The 19961-nt window shown below is 41.4% G+C and overlaps 1 protein-coding gene across 1 annotated transcript in view; it reads left to right on the plus strand.

The window, feature by feature from the left end:
• CNTN5 (contactin 5) overlaps window positions 1-19961 on the plus strand; it is a 934675-nt gene that overhangs the window by 589709 nt on the left and 325005 nt on the right. The window contains exon 4 of the mRNA XM_048492765.1: window positions 9294-9521. Coding sequence (XP_048348722.1) covers window positions 9294-9521 — 228 coding nt within the window. The remainder of the gene's footprint in view (window positions 1-9293; window positions 9522-19961) is intronic.

Below are 19961 nucleotides of genomic sequence, written 5' to 3' on the forward strand. Positions count from 1 at the left end.
GGGGCATTTGTTGAGCCACACCCTCTCTGCCTATGTTAACTTTCAAATGTTTTATGAAGATAAAATGGGATAATTTCACGTTCTCCATCCAGAGCCCCCGAAGCAAGGACAAATAAACAAACTATAAGCAAATAAGACAATTATGTTATTTGTTTATTTCTATTCAAGAGTAGTTCAAAAACAAAAGTCACGTAGAGTCTTGATTATTTTATTTGTTGCTGCCAAGTCACATCTGACTTGCAGCAATCTCTGTGTGTTTTCAAGACAAAGTGGTCTGCAATTGATTCTCTCTGCATCATGGCCCTGGTATTCCTAGGAGGTCTCCCATCGAAATACCATTAGGACCAACCAAAATTGCACAAAACAGTGTACAGGTTTCCACGCACAAGCAGCTTCCTGCAATCTTATTCAAGTATAGGAAACTCACTGCTGTTGTTTTTGTTGTTTTTAAAGTAACCTTGAAAAACTCAAGCATGTAATTATCACACATAAAAATAGTTACTGGGGGGTGGGCAGCACAGATGGGTTAAATGAACCGCTGTCACCTGTGTTGTCATTTGCACAGCAGGTCCAGGGGACATCCAGGATTGCTGGGATCTGGCATCAGGATGTGGCATGGTTTGCACAAGAAACACTGTCTTTCCCTGTGAACCACACATCTGAGAATCCCCCCCACCTGAGAATCCACACACACACTTACCAACACAAAATAGCGGCCACCTAGAGAATCCACTCTAATGGCAGCCACCTGGAGAATCCACCATAATAGTGGACAGAAGGGGAGGTGGAATGGAATGTTTCTTGCATGCCATAGTTCACACAGGCAAGCAGGAAGCATTTGAAACCCAAGTTAGAGGGGGAAAGTCGCTGATTTAGGGACTTTCATTTAACCCGGGTTTAGCCAAATATAATAGGTTAGAAGTGTTGGAGGGACAAGTTCTGTGGGAACTTCTCCCCCATATTGTTTTTTTCATACCCCTGAACCTGTTCTACTTGGCCTTGGTGTTACCATAAAATTCATCAAGAATCTTAGGTTCAAGATTGAAATCTACAATCTTGGTTTTTTTTTAAATTTCTCTCTCACTCTTTCTTGACTTCTTTTCTAAGAAATAAAATCCAATGTGAAATGGAAGACACATGGAACTCAGAATAGAAAACAGCTTTCAACTATTATCATTCATTCATAAACAGAATGGCTGAGCCGGATTTTGTTCTGAAAGTGTTAATGCATATACAGGAAGGCTCTTTTCTGGAAAATGTTTGCTTAGTCTCCTGCCCCACATAGAAATTATGATAAGTCTGCAAGCACTACCTTCTGGGACAGTGTAGATCTTGTTAAAATACGATAAGGAATATATCAAGAGACAGTGAAAGATAACGTTGCAAGGAAAACCACATTATGTTGCTCGGTGGATTCTGGCACCATCTCTACCTAAAGTCCTATAAGTACTATGCTCATACTTCATTTTAATTTTTAGCATTACATTGTGCAGTACTACTATCTTTACTTTATGGATGTAGCAGTATTGCATTATAAAACAAAACAAGAAATTCTTTATAGTAAGATGTAGAAAGGCTTTAAGAAAACAGGAAGCCATTTCAAGGCTGAATATTTGTTATAGTGGAGCATTAACAATTTGTGTATTCCAATAAAAATCATATTTCAGATTATTCTTTGAACCTTCCCAACCTCCAAGTGAAGCCTGGAAATCTCCTGGAATTAGAACTGATTTCAAGACAATAGTGATCAGTTTTCCTGGAGGAAATGATTGCTTCGAAGGATGGCCTCAGCACTATAACCTGCTGAGGTCCTTCCCAGCTTCCTAAACCAATCCTCCTCAGGGTCCACCCTCAAATCTCCAGGAAACTTCTCAACCCAAAGCAATCCCACTGAGAATACAGCTGCTGTGGTTCACTTATTCCTGTGACAACAACCTTTTTTGTGGACTTGGAGGCAGTGTAGAGGGGCTCTGACCTGGGTGGCCCAAACCATCCCGATCTCATCTGATTGTGGACGCTAAGAAGAGCTAGCCCTGGTTAGTATTTGTAAGGGAAACCCCCAAGGAAGTCGAAGGTTGCTATGGCAGAGGCAGGCAAAGGCAAATCACCTCTGCTCATCTCTTGAAAACCCCATAAGTCAGTGGTTCTCAACCTTCCTAATGCTGTGACCCTTTAATACAGTTCCTCATGTTGTGGTCACCCCCAACCCTAACATTTATCCATTTTACAGATGGAGAACACTGATGCAGAGAGTCTTAGGTGACCCCTGTGAAAGGGTCGTTCGACCCCCAAAGGGGTCACGACCCACAGGTTGAGAACCGCTGCCATAAGGGGTTGCCATGAGTAACTTGCACCTGGACAGCACTTTCTGCCACCACCATGTATAGAGGACTGTCTTCTTTCCTCCTTGAGCTACTTCATTCACATCATGGTAAGGAGAAAAGGGTTCTGCACCGCCCTGAGCCCTTCGGGGAAGGGCGGTATAGAAATTTAATAATAAAAAAAAAAGAGATGCAGTGTGAGTAGAATAGTCCACACGTGCAGGAAATAACCCAAACCATCTTTCTACTGAATCAGACCATTGGTCCATCAAGCTTAGTGTTCTGACTGTGTATAGCTTTTTGGAGACTCTGACAGAGGTCTTTCACATTACCTGTTACCTATACTTTTAACTGGAGGTACTGAAGATGGGACTTTCTGCATGCAAATCAGATATTCTAACATGAAGCCATGGGCCCCATGAGTTTAATGATTGGTAGATGACTGCTATGCAGCTATTGTTCCTGATATCATCCAGACCATTATTAAATCATCCCTGGTTGAATTTTGGGAGTGCAAATGATTAATGTCGACTTTCAGTTGCAAGCTAATGCTTGCTCATTCCTCCTGAACTTCTTTGTTTTATGTATTATTTAGAGATTTATACCTCCTGCGAAGAACCAAAAGTGGCTTACAGCATTTCAACATAAACAAAACAACACAAGTATATTTTGGACTGGCATTCATCCAAGGCCTTGGGTTGCAGACCATAGGCAAGTGGCTCTTTGGTTCTTGCCCATAGGCTCACACCTCTGGCCAGTATACCAGGAAAAGGAAAGGAAAACAAAACTGTGATGTTATCAAACAGGCAAAGATTCCATTCCCAGTCTTCTGTTCTCTGCCTAGATCCTTCAACCTGGTACTCAAAATACAAGGTTGGAGTGTTTCTTCCAACTCAATTTTTATCACTTCTTTCCTTTGTAGATGGCACAATTGCAAAAAGGGTTGTATATTTCCTGGGAAGTGAGGGGAAAAAATTACATACCTGTTTTGTGTAAATACATAAAATGAAGTTACGCCTTATGTGCACATGTGCTTGGGTTGCCAACCACTAGGTGATTGCTGGGGATCTCCTGCTAGGTCTCCCAACAGAGATTTGTTCACCTGGAGGAAATATACATCTGGAAACCAACAATGGGAAAAGCAGATTGTGGGATAATGTTCAGCAGAAAAAGAAAGTCAGCAGGGAAAGGATGAAGAAGAAGAGTATTTTCTTATACTTTACTTTTCTCTACCGGAAGGAGTCTCAAAGCAATTTACAATTGCCTCCTCCCCCCACCATCCCCACACAAACCTTGTGAGGTAGGTGGGGCTGTGAGAGTTCTGAGAGAACTGTGCCTAGCCCAGCAGGTTTTCTGTGGAGGAGTGGGGAAAAAACCTGGTTCTCCAGATTAAAGTCCACCGCTCTTAACCACTACACTATGCTAGCTCTCCCCTTTGCCTTCCTAGTTATTTCTGTGCTGTTACTGCTTATTGTTTGCTTTTTGTGGCTTCGTCACACATATTAAACAGCATGTATTGTTTGCTGCAAGAAATGTGGGGTCTTTTTGCCCTGGATAGAAATCAGCAGATATTAACACAGCCTAAAATTGAGGCATCACCTACTTTAATGTCTGCTTGTCTGTTCTGGAGCCTTCTATTTATATACCACAGTGCCTGGATTTAAATCCCGAAAGCCTCTCAAGAGTTCAGGCTGAGAGACTTTGGTTGCAAACCTGACAGATGTTCTGGATTACGTTCTTAGTTGCTTATGTCTCTGCAGTCCATAAATTTTAGCTCATCAGGCTGTAAGCTGAGAACTGAAGGACAGTTTTCTTCATGTGGCAAATAAATGTAACTCAACTTCAAAATCAAACTTCTGAATTTAATTTTAAATAGGCCGTGGCATGTTTTAGGGACAAAATGAGATAAAAACCCAAAGGATCTGAAGCCACTGCAAAGGTTAATTTTATTCCAGTACAGAAGTGGCATAGTGATTAAGAGCAATGGACTCTAATCTGGTGAACCGGGGTTGTTTTCCCTGCTTCTCCACATAACGCCTGCTGAGCAACCTTGGACTAGTCACAGTTCTCTTAGAACTCTCTCAGCCTCACTTACCACACAAGGTGTCTGTTGTGGGGAGAGGAAGGGAAGGTGATTGGAAGCCACTTTGAGACTCCTTAAAGGTAAAGAAAAGTGGGGTATAAAAACCAATTCTTCTTTCTTTGTACTGGCACTAGAGACCCTACTAGCTTTGTCAAATGACCTCTACTGGGTTGTGTAATGCAGTAGTTTATTCTTGGATGCCGGTTTGAGATTGCCAAAGGGCTGTGAATTTTAAAAAAATCAAGGAAAACAAGGAGGTCATACTTTGGAGAAAAGCAAAGGAAGTGGGTCCTGTTGATTTCCTTGGACGTTTTTGATTTCATAAAGCATGACATCATTCTAGAAAAATTGTCTGGGACCATCCAGAAACTTCAGTTAGTCAGCAATCAGTTAGTCAGTGGCCTCTAGACTACAACCAGGAGTGGGAAACAAGTATCCTATCACCTTTGCACTGAAAGGTCTGTACTGGCTGCCATTTGTTTCCAAGCACAATTTAAACTGCTGGTTCTTCTTACCTCCAGGGCCCCAAACAGCTTCTCAAACAGCTCTGGTCCACAGGTCTTGATGGACCTTCTTCTCCCATAATGAATTACCTACCAGTTTAAAGCCTTCCGACGAGCCCTCGCTGGGTGACCAGATGCAGGGCTTGGTCAGTGGTGGAATGCCTGGCACCTCCATCACTCTTTTAGATGCCAAACCAAAATCTTTTACTACAGCTATTAATTGGGGGTTGATCTTTTTAAATGGGTTTTATAGTCTACTTTGAGCCTGAGAAGTGTTTTATAGGAATTGGTTGAGGCTGCTAAATGTTTTCTGTCCCATCCCCCCCAATCCCGTAAACTGGTTCCCCGGAGGGGTGGACAAGTACACATTCAAAAACTAATACTTTGTGGGAGCAGGTGATCGCTTGCTGCCAGGACTCATACTTTGCACACAGAAGGTCCCAGCTCAATCTTCAGTTAGTGATAGGCAAAACTCACCCATCTCTACTATCTCTGCTGGCAAGATTAGAAATTGCTAGGAAGTGGAGAACAAGATAACATGCGAGGAAGCGTTGATGGGAAAGTTAACTTTTCATTTACGATTCATGAAAGGCTACTCACAATCTGATAAACTCAGTGAAGCATGGTCAGTGTTCCTCTTCTATGTTAATGAAAATCCTGATATAGTTACACTTAACTTCACAGGTGAAATCTTTTTGAGCAGATACTGTCACTAGTTAATTTAAAAAGTCTGATGTTTAAAAGTTTTGTTTTCTTGTTTTAAAAATAGACTCTATTCTGCTTAGCATTGTATTTTGTATAACTCACTTTGCCATGGTCATTGTGTTTATACGTGCAACTTTCATTATGAAAAACTCTGTTTTAATTATTAATTTTTTTACATTTATATTTATTTTATATTTGGTTTCCTGAAAAATGGGTTATTAAATATTTTAAAAGAATCACCTAAGTCTTCTCAAATCTGTTTTGAGAAATGTCAGTAATTTTATCCTCCCTGCAAGTTCTCCCCAGTTTGGAAAACTCAGATTGGAAGACCATCTTCTCATCTGCTTATTTACCTCTTCTCCCACTTTATTCCATGTTTCAGAACTTTCCAAGGGAAAACAGCAGCCAAAATGGTTGCCAAATGCAGGAGACTTTTGGGGAATTTCTAATTTTATGTAAGGATGGATTCAGAGCCTCCACTGAGGTAGGTCAGGAAGAACATAAAATGAAAAGCAATGGAGGCTCTGGGCAAATTGACAGTCTCTATGAATGATGGAGGCTTTGAGCATGCTCATCTTCAGCCAATCCTCTTGACTGCTGGTTTTCCTTCATAACATGGAATGAATTAAAATGAAGTTGAGGGAAACTGGCAGAAGAGAGTGTTGGGTCTGATCCATTAGGAGCCAAAATGAGACTAAATTTGATGTGGCTTAGCTTGTTGTGGTTGAAGTAATTTCAAACTAGGGAAGTCAATTTTGACCACATCCTATCCCCTTTTCAAAAATTCCCACTATAACTATATCCAGGCTTCTCCTTGGAGTCTTGGGATGCCACTTCCAGAAAAAGTAGACAGCACTAGGTAAGAGGGGTGAGCGGTTAAACTCAGTATAAGTCGAATTTGTATGATCTCATCTATTTTCTTGCCATATAGTCTAGTTGGCATTCCATTGCAGAGTTTTCAGTATACTGCCACCAGCACCTGATTGAAGATCATATTTGTCTGTCATACTTGACAGCTTGCTCATATGTACTAAATTATGAAACAGCAAAAGCCCTTGGTGAGTGACAAGAGTGATGGAATGCACAAGTCTATGTGTCTAGCAGCCCAATCTTAAGGCATGTTTACATGGAGGTAATGGGGCTTCCTCTCAAATAAACATGCATAGAACAGTAGCCTAAATTTGAATATGAGGATTTGGGGGAGGTAAAGAAAATTCTAGGTCTATATCTGTATCTACAATTAGATGGTGGCAAACTAGCTATCTTCATCCAAAGATTTAGCAGGTTGCTTTAATTAATGTGTACATTTCATCTTTGTCCCATTCTTGAACATAAGAACATAAGAACTAGCCTGCTGGATCAGACCAGAGTCCATCTAGTCCAGCACTCTGCTACTCGCAGTGGCCCACCAGGTGCCTTTGGGAACTCACATGCAGGAGGTGAAAGCAATGGCCTGCTGCTGCTGCTGCTCCCGAGCACCTGGTCTGCTAAGGCATTTGCAATCTGAGATCAAGGAGGATCAAGATTGGTAGCCATAGATCGACTTCTCCTCCATAAATGTGTCCAAGCCCCTTTTAAAGCTATCCAGGTTAGTGGCCATCACCACCTCCTGTGGCAGCATATTCCAAACACCAATCACACGTTGTGTGAAGAAGTGTTTCCTCACACGCCTGAAGACTGTGAGTCAGCCTCAAGGAGGACTTCAGCCATAGAAACCAATTCATTATTTCACAAACTTGACTCCCTGAGAACTTACTTGGCCTCAAAGCTGCTTTGGGTCTTGGCCCACTGTCCATCTGGCCCACTTCTAAAGTTTCTTCTGCCACACCTAAGCTTTGCTATTCCAAACTGGGGCAGAATTCTGTGTTAAATCACCTTTTATAGAAGCCAGACAGGTCTTGGTCAGTGAGCATTACTGTCAAACACTATTACCCTAAACAAAGTGAAACAGAGTTATACCTTACTAATAGCTTGAGCTCAGTGGGTATAACTTTGCTGAGAATGGTCCTGTAGATTCTGCTATTTGGATCTCTGAAGACAGACATGAAACATGAAAACATGATCCTTTGTAAAAGTGCCCAGAATTTCACACTACCTATTATTCAGGTCTTCCAAAACAATAAATCTAGTTTGTGATCATCGTCTGTGGATGTTGGAGCAAGAATATGGTGGAGAAATGATGTCATGGTTGCCAGACTGGCCAATTAATTCAGTCCTTTAAAACAGCACTTACTTTAAATTGCATCTAGAGTAGACACTGGAATGTATTCTCAGCTTTCAGTTTTATAGAATTTAGTATAGCATTTACCTGATAGGTTAGCTTGGTACATTGAGGAAGATTTTTCATATGGAGGCACAATGAAATATACAACCCCATCTTGATTATCTGAACTGTATTCTTTTCTAAACATCTAAATTAGTCTAAGATGATGTGTCACTTCATCAGACTGGGAGGATTTGTGTTTATATGTCTTTGTGTTTTAGCTCTGGTTTTAATGATCTTGTTGGGGTATTTTGGTGGATGGTGGTGGTTACTGGTATTAAAATGATTTGATTATGTATGTTGGGCAGCCCAATCCAGAAGGGATGGTGAGGCATGATTGGGAAGTGGTGCAGGCTCAAGCTGACGTGTTTGACATGCCAGCATAAGTGTCACCTAAAGCAAGGGGAAGATAAAACAGGGCACTAGGCAGGCACGGGAAGAGGCTGCCAACCCCAGAACTACTCCCACATAAATGTGGATGCTGGCATGGCTGGAGGAGGGCTAGTGGTGTTTTGGGTGATGGAGCTGACCTTAGTGGGCTTCCTCCAGGCTTTCAGGCCAGGAACATTCTCGGCGCCTGAGTCCTCCTTATGCCACCTGAAAGGGTGGTGTAAGTCCAATTCTGCCTTTGGGGAATTCTCTAGCAGCTGATGTTTCTCTAATTTTTGCTACCTTCCCATGCTGCTTAGATCCCCTATGGAGGCAGCACAGCTGTCCCTGGCTACCAGAGTCTTCTGGATTGGGCTGTTAATTTGTTAGCTGCCTTGGTGGCTCTTGTGAGATTCAAAGGAAATTATAGAAATTTGGGCTGTCTGGTTATTTAGCCGGTTATGCTTGTGTTCAGCTTGGGCTTTGATCTGGCAAAGACTTGCTGTTTTCTGCCAATATTTACATTGTAAGTGTAGCTATATTTTTATACTGTTGTAGGGATTGTTTTGACTTGTGTTAGTTTTGATTTTAATGCAGTCATCTTGGGGTGGCTGTAAGGGATGGATTGGAATTGCAGTTTTGATATTTTATTGCAACTGTACACGTTGCAATCTATTTATTGCAGTCTGAGATTTTATTGCTTTTTCTTGTTTTTTATTATGTTATGTGCCTTCAGGCTAATTAAAAAAAACATGAACCACTAAATACACTTGAGGTGAATAGGAGGCCATGCCTACTGTACAAAAAAATGTCACTTAAATGGTTAAGAGTGCAATCCTATGCGGTGTTACCCCAGCCTAAGTCCATAAACTTAGACTGGAGTAATTGCACAGGACTGCTCTGTAAGGAAGCAATCCTAAACAGATCTGCTTGGATGTAAATTCCATTTTGTTCAATGGGTCCTACTTCAAGGAAAGTGTTTATAGGATTGCATCTTAACTGTGCAGTCATCTCCAGCTTAGAATCCATGTCTTTTTTCCCCCTCCTAGAATATTCCAAAGCTGTCCCAGGAATCCCGCCTTCGTATGCTGCTGTCCTAAGACTGAAATCTGCCAGTTCATCTTATGCCTCCTCTGCCTTGAACTCAAAGAGCCGGCAACGATCCAGCAGCAGCCCTGCCTTGGGGAGCATCTCTTCTCCAAGCTGGCGAGGGGCACCCCAGCATTATCACTCGCCAACAACACTCCACCAAGTCTCCGAGGCCTTCAAACATGACGGTATGTTTGGTTGTCTCTTTCAGGCCCTTTGTGAAGGAAACACAGATCTGCAGCGCTGCCATTTTCCAAACCAATTTATTATATTCAAATTACTTTGCACCTGTCATTAGATTTCAATAAACAGCGCTCAGCAAACAGCCCCTTCCTGTAAATCTCCTGGATTAATCTTAAAATGAGTTTTTTAAAATGTATTTCCTATGGTTTTTTCCTTCTTGAAGCCACTGTAATGTAACTGGAAAACTAGAGACCAAATGAAATTCTGCTACAACCCAACCTTATCTGTATTACTTATGTTTGTATCTTTAAAAGTCGGGATGGAGGGAGAGAGAGAGAAACTAATATATTTCTCCCCTGACTGCTCCAATATTTCTCAAATTGACTGTATTCTTTGTAACACTAGTTAGGTGCCTTATAACTGCGATGCTATATTTATCAAACTAATTTGATCATAAATCAAATATGTTTTATAGAAGTTTTCCATTGTACATTTTACACACCTTCATATTTCCCAGTGTAAAAATCCTCCAAGATGACAAATATTCCCTGTATTTGATAGCCGTTTTTCTCCCTCTGAGCTTTTTTTCCCCCTTTTTGTGATGAATCTTTAGTAAGGGCTTAATATTATTTATTGTTAGTCTAAAAACAATACACTTTCATGGTAATTTATTAAAATCCAGTTAAGGGAACAGCAAATAAAAAAGCGGAACAGTACAATTATTAATGATCGTGACATTTTGGAACATAACAATATGTTAAGTGCATATGGCTGAATTAAAAATCAGTGGTCACGGCAAAAATAGAAGAGGAATAGATGGGATTTATACAGGAAAGACGATCTGTTGACCGGTCCAGCTTAGGTAGAAATGAATAGATTTTCTCCATTCACAATTTTATTGTTCTGGAATGTAATTTTATTCTGCATAATATTCTGTTTAAGTTCCACTTTGATTATTTCTTTACTTCATTTGCCATCTGCCTTTGTTCTTTAGAGTCAAGGCTAGAGTTGCCAGCTCTGGGTTGGGAAATACCCAAATACTGGGAGGGAGGGAGGGAGGGAGGGAGAGCTTTGGGAGGGTGGGCTTAGGTTTAGGGGAGAGACCTCAGTAGAGTATAATACCAAAGAGTTCAGATCAGCCGTTTCCTCCATGGCAACTGATGATGCCCATTTGGAGATTCATTTTAATAATGGATCAGTGGGACAAAATGTGGTCAAAGGGTCTTAAACTTACATTAATATATGCCCAATAAATGTTGTTGTTGTTAAAAACTTACATTAAGCTCCATTTGCAAAGAGAATTTCTATCAAATGATGCGTCGGTACTTGTCACCCAAAAAATGAGCAAAAATACATTACAGTGCTACAAAAATGGGTTGGAAATATGAACACCATGAAGGTTTTACCATTCATGGTGGACTTGTAGTGGAGCGAAGGAATTTTGGATACAAATACATTCAATAATCCAGAAGATTTCAAAGACTAATAGACCAATGAAATGAAAGCCTTTCCTTTTGTATTTGGTGAACAGGCAGTTTGACAAAAGATATGGAATTTTGTCTCTATAGATAACATGGGCAGCAACAATATTACGTGCACCAACGTGGAAAACTTCAACTGTAGCCACAGTAGAAGAATAATTTGTGAAGAGATTGGGCATGGCTGAGATGGCTGAGCTTACTTCTTTGGTTAGCGCAAAGAACTTATCTAAGGCCCTTTCCACACAAGCCGGGAGAAGTGAGGTGTAGCTGGGATAATTGATCAGGAGCCCTTCTTGATCCCAGGACTGTTTCCACGCTCTTGTGTGAGTGACCCCATGGCTGCTGCAATTTGCACACATGCCTCAGCACGGAGGCACGACCTTTTTTTAAAAAAACATACCTTCTTCCCTGTGCAGAAGGGACAAGGGGGCAGGCTCCCTCAGCCATGGCTGCTGCCTCAAGGGCCAGAGGGCTGGTCACCCTCTCCTGCAGAGCTGCACAGGAGAGAAGGCAAGTTTTTTTAAAAAAAAAAACGTGGGCAAAAGCAGCAGCTGCTGCCTGGGGCCCTTCGCTCAGCCGCAGCGCCAAGGCGGGATATTTGAAAATATCCTGCCTTGGGGGTTTTAAAGCAGGATTGACCTGGTTTAGGGGCAGGAACCGTGCAACGTTCCCGCCTAATCTGGGTTTAATCCCAACCCACCCTAGAATAATTGGTCTGTGAGGAAAGGGCCTAAGTTTAACAATAACTGGAATCCCCTGAAAGACTTTTCACATGCACAAAAAAATGAGCTGATGATTATGAGGACTAGAAGAATAAGAAATTGGGCATAATACAGAGAATTGTGAAGCCTACTTAATTAGTAATACATAGGCATTAATTAATTTCATGATTGTAACTAGGGAGCAAGGGGTAATTTTTATGTATGTTTATATTAGGCAAAGATTAAATCAGCAGCCCTTCTTTTTCACCTTGTAGCAGAGTATTTTCTTAGTGTACATTCTTAATTTTTGTTTGCCGTCCCCCCCCCAAAAAAATATTAAAATTAATTGGCTTACCAGTGACCAGATTTTTTTAAAATGGTCATTGGCAATTGTGTGACATCATTTCCGGGAAAGCCTGGAATCGATATTACACCTTTCTAGGAACTGTTTAAAAATCTCTGTAGTGTTACCATATAATTGATATTCTATCAGTACCTCAAGAAGTTTGAGGTCACTTCCAGGTTTTCCTGGAAATAACATCACACCATTGCTGATTGTTGCCCCTCCATGCCCCGACCACTCTTGGTCTTCCACAAGTTGCCCGGTCTGGTCTAGCCACCAGATCCAAACAATAGTCCTTGCTCCTCACCACATTCTAGACCAGTGGTGGCGAACCTCTGGCACTCCAGATGTTATGGACTACAATTCCCAACAGCCCCTTCCAGCATGGCCAATTGGCCATGCTGGAAGGGGCTGATGGGAATTGTAGTCCATAACATCTGGAGTGCCAGAGGTTCGCCACCACGGTTCTAGACAGACACAGTAAAGCATTGCCATTTTATTGTATATGAGAGTAGTTGTAGAGAATTTGGCAGTCCCTAATGCAGAAAGGAAGACATAGCTTGCAGTAGCACACAGCATACTTAACAGGGGCAGAAACTGGTGATGGTACTGCTCTTTCCTTCCAGAAAGCTTTCCCTGAGATTGCTGTGATCAGAAGTAGAAATGCTGACTCTGAAAGCCCCAATCAAGGCAATTCTGTGTCACAAAGCTCTTACAGTTGAATAATGTCCCTATTATGAAGCATCTTTTTTATCCCTTTCTCTCATTTCTGAGAGTACCTCCCCTGTACCAGTGAAGATGTTCAGGAAGAAATGGTGGTGGGGTACTTGAATTTACACAGAATGTGCAGCTATATTACCCCCCCAAAAAAGGGCAGATTTTCTCTCCCTATGTTTTGACTTAGCCAAACCAATGTGATCTCTTCATTTTCTGGTCTTGAATCAAAAATACACAACTACTCACATTCAAAAAAAGGGGGGGGGATTAGTTTCATAGCTAACATTTCTGGACATTTAGATCAAAGGGGCAATTTAACGTTGTTATTTTTTGTGACGCAAGACTTTTAATACGACAGAATTGTTTTTTTTTTCAAAGTTGCTGTCTGTGCGTGCTATCTTGAGAATTTCACAAATGATTAAGAGATCAGACTGTCTCTTTCCATGGTAATGAAGGTTAATTGAACGACCCTGAAGAGCCATCACCTCAAGTACATACAACGCAACTGTAAATTGAAAGCAAACATGCAAAGACAGAGTAGCAAAGTGAAAATGACAAGTTGAACAACAGATAATACCTGCGTTTTGGCTTGAGACCACAATGACTAAGAAATAACAATTTTTAAAAATATTCACACTACTGTCTATTCTCTAATGGTGAATGTACCCATAAAAATGGTTTTCTGATTTTTTTTCCCCTGATAAGTAATAAAAATGAAGCAAAATATCATTTGTTTTATTTATTTTTTTGCTTCATGTATTTGCTCTTTTCTCAATGAGATTCAAAGTAGATTGCATACATAAGTACATAATGAGTATCAAGTTGCTACTGACATGAAGACATGAAGCTGATGTTGGATTATTGTCAGGGTTTATTGTGGATGATGTTATCATTATGCTTGGTCCTATTGTATTGATGTTGTTGTTACTTATTATGTTGTACACCGTCCTGAGTCCTGCAGGGGAGGGCAGTATATAAATTAAATTTCAAATCAAATAAAAAACACGCAATACAGAAAGGTGAATACAAAAGTGCAGTAAAAAAGCAAGATCCCTGTTATGTTACCATTGATCTCTGGACAACAGAGACCAGTTACTTTGGAGGAAATGGCAGCTTCTGAGTGCAGACTCCATAGTATACCATAGAGTCTTATAGAATGGAAGTTTCTCCCAAGTACTGCCTCCAAATCTGCAGGAATTTTCCAAATCATTTCAGCAACCCCACTTCTTGTGCATTTAGTCAGCATAGATAGAGAGATTAAGGGGGGGAGGGCTGGAATGATTTGCATTTCCCCTCCCCTTAAAACGGCTGGTGCTTGAGCTTATGACTTGCAAATGGCCTTACCATTAAATGTGACAGTTGGAGGTAGGCTCAGAAGCGTGATTAGACATTGTGTTAAAAAAATGCCATAATGAAGGGTAAAACAAAAGAAAACCACCTGTAGGAAATTACAAAATTGAACACTGACATCTGCCTGTCTCTCTTTATTTCTCAGTTGATGTCTTTCTTAAGGAAAGAGTGTGATCTATTGCGCCTCAACATCTTTGTCATGACTCTTTAAAGCCCATGAAAATCTCTTCTCATTTTGATATTAAGATTCTCATCTGTGTTGGGTTGACCTGAAAAATCTTCATTTCAGTTTCACAAGCCAAACTTGTGAAATTTTGCATTTTTTTTCTGTTTCCTCAGGATCAATTTTCCCTATTAGATATATGTCCAATGTTATTCAGTGCATCACTAGATCAGCATTATACATATCATACAGATAAAACATTATACATATATACATATATTATACATATAAAGGATTAGATTTGAATCCTGTGGCACCTTAAAGACCAACAAGATTTCCAGGGTGTGAGCTTTCAAGAGTCAAAGCTCCCACTGTATATGAATATACAATGTATATATATGCATATACCCGTATATACTCATGTATAAGTCGACCTGCATATAAGACGAGGCACCTAATTTTACCACAAAAAACTGGGAAAACTTATTGACTCGCGTATAAGTCGAGGGTGGGAAATGCAGCAGCTGCTGGTAAATTTCAAAAATAAAAATAGATACCAATAAAATTACATCAATTGAGGCATCAGTAGGTTAAATGTTTTTGAATATTTATTTCAAAGAAAAACAGTAAACTGGCTCTGTAAGTGGAAAAGAACAATATGGTATCAACAATAACTTTAAAAGTACAAAAACCTTAGCTCAACCAGCATCCAAGCTAAAACACAAGAGTTGAAATCCTTCAAAACTGGATTCCTCATCATCATCTGTATGTCCAAATGTAATCCAACTTAGATTTTAAGAGGGATATTATCAGAAATGGAAAATCTACTATTAGCTTCCATTGTAAACAATGGGGGATGGGGTGCCCCCTTTGGGGGTCAATAACTTTGGATCCCCTGACCCAAACTTCACCAAACCTGGCTGGTATCATAAAGAGACTCTCCTGATGAGACCATCCAGGTTTGGTTAAGTTTGGCTCAGAGGATCCAAAGTTATGGGCCCTCAAAAGGGTAGCCCCATCTACTAATAGCTCCCATTGAAAACAATGGGGAATGGGGGCACCTCCTTTGAGGGTCCATAACTTTGGAACCCCTGAACCAAACTTTACCAAACTTGGTTGGTACCACCAGGAGTGTCTTTTGAGGGTACCCTGAAATTTTGGTGCCGCTAGCATAAAAACTGCGCCCCCTGCTGGCCAGCAAAATATGACCCGCATATAAGTCGAGGGGAGCTTTTTCAGCATTAAAATGTGCTGAAAAATTCGACTTATACATGAGTATATATGGTCTGTTTTATATATGAAAATGAACAAAATTTGGCTACCAGTACTTTAAAACACTAGAATCAAGACAATGGTTAATGAAAAGTACCCAGACTCAGGATCTCTCTCTGCAGGAAGCAAAAAAAAAAAAAAGGATTGTAAATAAGTACTTAAATGAACAAGCAAACTGCTATGCAAATACCTTTACTAATTGATTATGCAACTTCAGTATTACATACAAATGCTAAAATGGAGAAATTCCACTTAACATGTGCAAATTACACTTGCAAACTGCACGTTTAACACTTTTAACAATTTCAAATGGTTCTTTCTCCCACCCTGGGTATTTCACAGATATCTATACTCCACTTGCTTTACTGCCATCAGATCCTCTGAAGATGCCAGCCACAGATGCAGGCGAAATGTCAAAAGAAAATACTTCTGGAACATGGCCATACAACCTGGAAAATACAACATCCCAGAATACTGAGTATTTGTTAGGTAGATGTATTCCCTGGGATACTTAGGACACAAAATTTAAAAGGGTAAAACCAGCATCTATAAGCAGGCCTAGAAATCAACTAGAAATCAGCATATCCTCTTCACAATGTATGAGATACACATGAACCTGACTTATCAGACCATTAGTCCACCAAGGTCAGTATTGTCTACTCAGACTGATAGCTGCTCTCTCAGGCAGAGGTCATTCTCATGACTTATTACCTGGTCCTTTTAGATGGAGACTGAATCCAGGACCTTCTGCCACTGGCGTAATGCCCATTGGGCAAGGTGGGCAGCTGCCCAGGGCATCACCTTGTGGGGGGCATCAAAATGCTGGGCTCGTTTTTGGGTATTTTAGTGGTTTTCCATTTTTGGCCTGCAGGGGGCGCAGTTTTTAGGGTAGTAGCACCAATATTTCAGCGTATCATCAGGAGACTGTCCATATGCTACCCCCTGAGTTTGGAGAGGTTTGGTTCAGGGAGTCCAAAGTTATGGACTCCCAAAGGGGGTGCCCCTATCCCCCATTGTTTCCAATGGGAGCTAATAGGAGATGGGGGCTACAGTTTTGAGGGTCCATAACTTTGGCCCCCTGAACCAAACTGCACCAAACTTGGGGGGGTATTATTAGGGCAGTCTCCTGATGAGACCCTGAAAGTTTTGAGACTGTGCCTTCATAAATGTGCCCCCCACAGCCTGCAACCCCCATTGACAGCAATGCAGAAAACTCAATGCAGAACAAAGATTCTTGGGCAAATTTCTAGGATGTTCCTGCAGGGGGTGCATTTTTGGATGTATCGGCACCAACATTTCAGGGTATCATCTGGAGATGATGGCACCCCCCAAGCTTGGTGCAGTTTGGTTCAGGGGGGCCAAAGTTATGGACCCTTAAAACTGTAGCCCCCATCTCCTATTAGCTCCCTTTGGGAGTCCATAACTTTGGACTCCTTGAACCAAACCTCACCAAACTTGGGGAGTGGCATAAGGACAGTCTCCTAATGATATGCTGAAATTTCGGTGCTGATATGTCTAAAAACGCACCCCCTGCAGGCACCAATGTCCTGGTGCAAAAAAATTTTTGGTCATGGTGGAGTGGCTGCCCATGGGGGGGGCATCCAACTCAGGTTTTGCCCAGGGCTACAGTTTGCCCAGGGCTGCCTCGTTACACCCCTGCCTTCTGCATACAAAACAAAGGTTGTCTCATTGACCCATAGTCCCCTCCCAATGAAAATGTAAAGTCACCCATATTGCTAATTGGACAGTAGCATTCTGCCGCAGCTAAAGTTTCCAAACTATCTGCAAGGACCTCCCATAGAGAGAACAGTACAGTAATGAAGGAGTAATTATGTGTAGAATATATGTAGAAAGAATATGCAAGGACTTGTACGTTGAAAAGATTCCTGCATATTGCAAATCTTTAATCTTGCTAAGTATCTATATCCCTGAGACACTTCCAAACTCGAGCTCCAACCAAATTACCTGAAGATTATCTTCCCTGAGTCTAACGGTTGGGTTTCTGCATGTGTCACTGTAGAGTTGTCTCACAGCAGGAAGGCAGTGGAGAACAAGGATTCTTGGAGGAACTTTGTAAGAAGAAGAGTAATTTTTCTTCTTATATAATCTCAAAGTGAACCTTTTCACAAGGGTAAGAGGAAAAACTGCCTCAAATATTAATTCAGAAACAACTACCGATATATTCCCTGATATCAGAAATTTGGGGAATATAGGGTTGAATAGCTACCTGGATAGATGTGATCCTGAGCCTTTAATAGTAGTGTTGAACTGAGAATTTGAACTTGTACAACTTTTCTCACCCCACAGAGTTTGTAACTAGCAAAATGCTCTCCTGTGTCCAAGTTTGCAAGGTGCAAGAAAGATGTCCTTTCCTGCATAAATACCTGTATCCATTAGCCTGCAAATGGAAATACCCAAAATCCCTGCATGGATATACTCTGAGTTCAGAGAAAAGGGACAGAAACTGTCTTTCTGCAAAGTGAATTCCAAACATCAGGCAGTGTAAGAGTCAGTCCTTGGGGTATTCCAGTTCTGTGAATTCTACAAATACACAACATGATCAAATGAGTGAGATTGAATCAGTCTGTGTGTCACAGGGCTGACCTGTGACAAGCAGCACACCAAGATCGATAGTGCAAACAAAGGCCGAAACAAAGATAATTACTTCCTCTAGAGCCAGGGTCTCGAACTCATTTGTTACAAGAACCAGATATAACATAAATGCAACTTGGTCAGGCCAGGCCCTGAGAAAGTGTCTGCCTTGGCTGGTGAGTCCTCAGAAGGCCAGCCAGCCCAAATTAGCTCTGGGGGGTGGAGTGGCTTCCTCAGTGGGATTCTCAGCCCAGATTGGCACTGGGGAGGCATGGGTCACAAGATGAGATTGGGAGCATGTAGGGTAGCTGCCTGGACTGGCGAGTCCACAGTAGGCTCTCTAAGCCAGATTGGGAGCAGGGTGTTGGTTCCTCATCTGGCTCATGGACCAGATAAGTCCTCTCAAGGGGCGAGATCCAGCCCCTGGGCCACATGTTTGGCTAAAAGTAAAAGGCAGCTTCATGTGACCTGGGATGAAACTGTAGACAAGTAGATAGTTTCAGAGGGTAGCCATGTTGGTCTACAGTGGAACAATTCGATTCAAGATCAGTAGTACTATAAGATTTGTGAGACATAAGCTTTCAAGAATCAAATTTTCCTTCACTGGATACATCAGTATTATATGTAACTAGACATTCTGGATGTCCCCGCAATTGGTCAAGTTGGAGCCACTGTTTGTTGTATTCAGATAACACATGGCATTTCCCCACTTACCTTTGCTGCCCTTTGCTGCGCGCTACTCTCAGTGCGCGGCATCTCTGGCGCGCGCCCGGGGGTCATCAAAAGGCACCGTTTCGAGGAGCGCCAGGGATGCTGAGGGGGGTGCGAGAGCGGCAGTGTCGGGGCGGCTGTGTTGTCACCGCCCTTGTAGTGGGGAGTGCCGGGGGACCCCATGTTACTTGAGGAGAGTAGCGCGGGGCTTAAGGTAAGTGGGGAAAGGGCCACAGATGACATGGTAGTGTGATGTCACCGCATCCCTTTCTCACAGAATGCTTTACAATTCCCAAATAGATTTCTAGAAATGTGCTGTTTTTAATCATCTATTGTAAACCTCTCTGATATTTTTAAAGATGATTTTCGAATGTAAGGAAGAAGAAATGTCTGCAGATGTCTTGCTACAATTCTCCTGTAGATAGATTGCTGATATTCATAGCTGTAATTTGCTAGGAACCCCTTCATGGTCCTATGAGGACCCAAATTGACAAGGATTGATCGGAATCATTACACCTGCTGAGAAGCCCAATCATCCAAACTCTTATGCACTGGGGTGTTTTTGTACATGTGGAAATCTTCCAAATTAGCAGATGAAATTGTTGGCTTGTTTAAGAGTTTTCGTGTCTCAGGAATTAAAAACTAAAAGACGTGGAGTGAATTATTTTATTCTTTACACTGAGCTGTGATTATACAAAGAATATCTATATACCCTGTTTCCCCAAAAATAAGATGTAGTAGAGGTTTTGCTGAAGTGCTAAATATAAAGCATCCCCCAAAAGTAAGACTTGGCAAAGTTTTTGTTTGGAAGCATGCCCATCGAACAGAATACCAGAGCATGCAGCTGTGGAGCAGAAAAATAAGACATCCCCTGAAAATAAGACATAGCTCATCTTTGGGAGCAAAAATTAATATAAGACACTGTCTTATTTTGGGGAAAATATGGTATTAAAAAGTCTTCATATTCCTGTGAACACTGGCCTCCCCTTGTGGCAGGTATGTGACAAGCAGTAATGGTCTGGAATTAACTTTTCCCAGGATAGGGTAGAGCAATGGGAAAAGCTTCAACCACAGATTTTCTGCTCATCATGCTATTAAAGGTACAGGAGATATTC

This window comes from Sphaerodactylus townsendi, linkage group LG04, assembly GCF_021028975.2.
Source record: "Sphaerodactylus townsendi isolate TG3544 linkage group LG04, MPM_Stown_v2.3, whole genome shotgun sequence".
In the NCBI taxonomy this organism is placed as follows: Eukaryota; Metazoa; Chordata; class Lepidosauria; order Squamata; family Sphaerodactylidae; genus Sphaerodactylus; species Sphaerodactylus townsendi.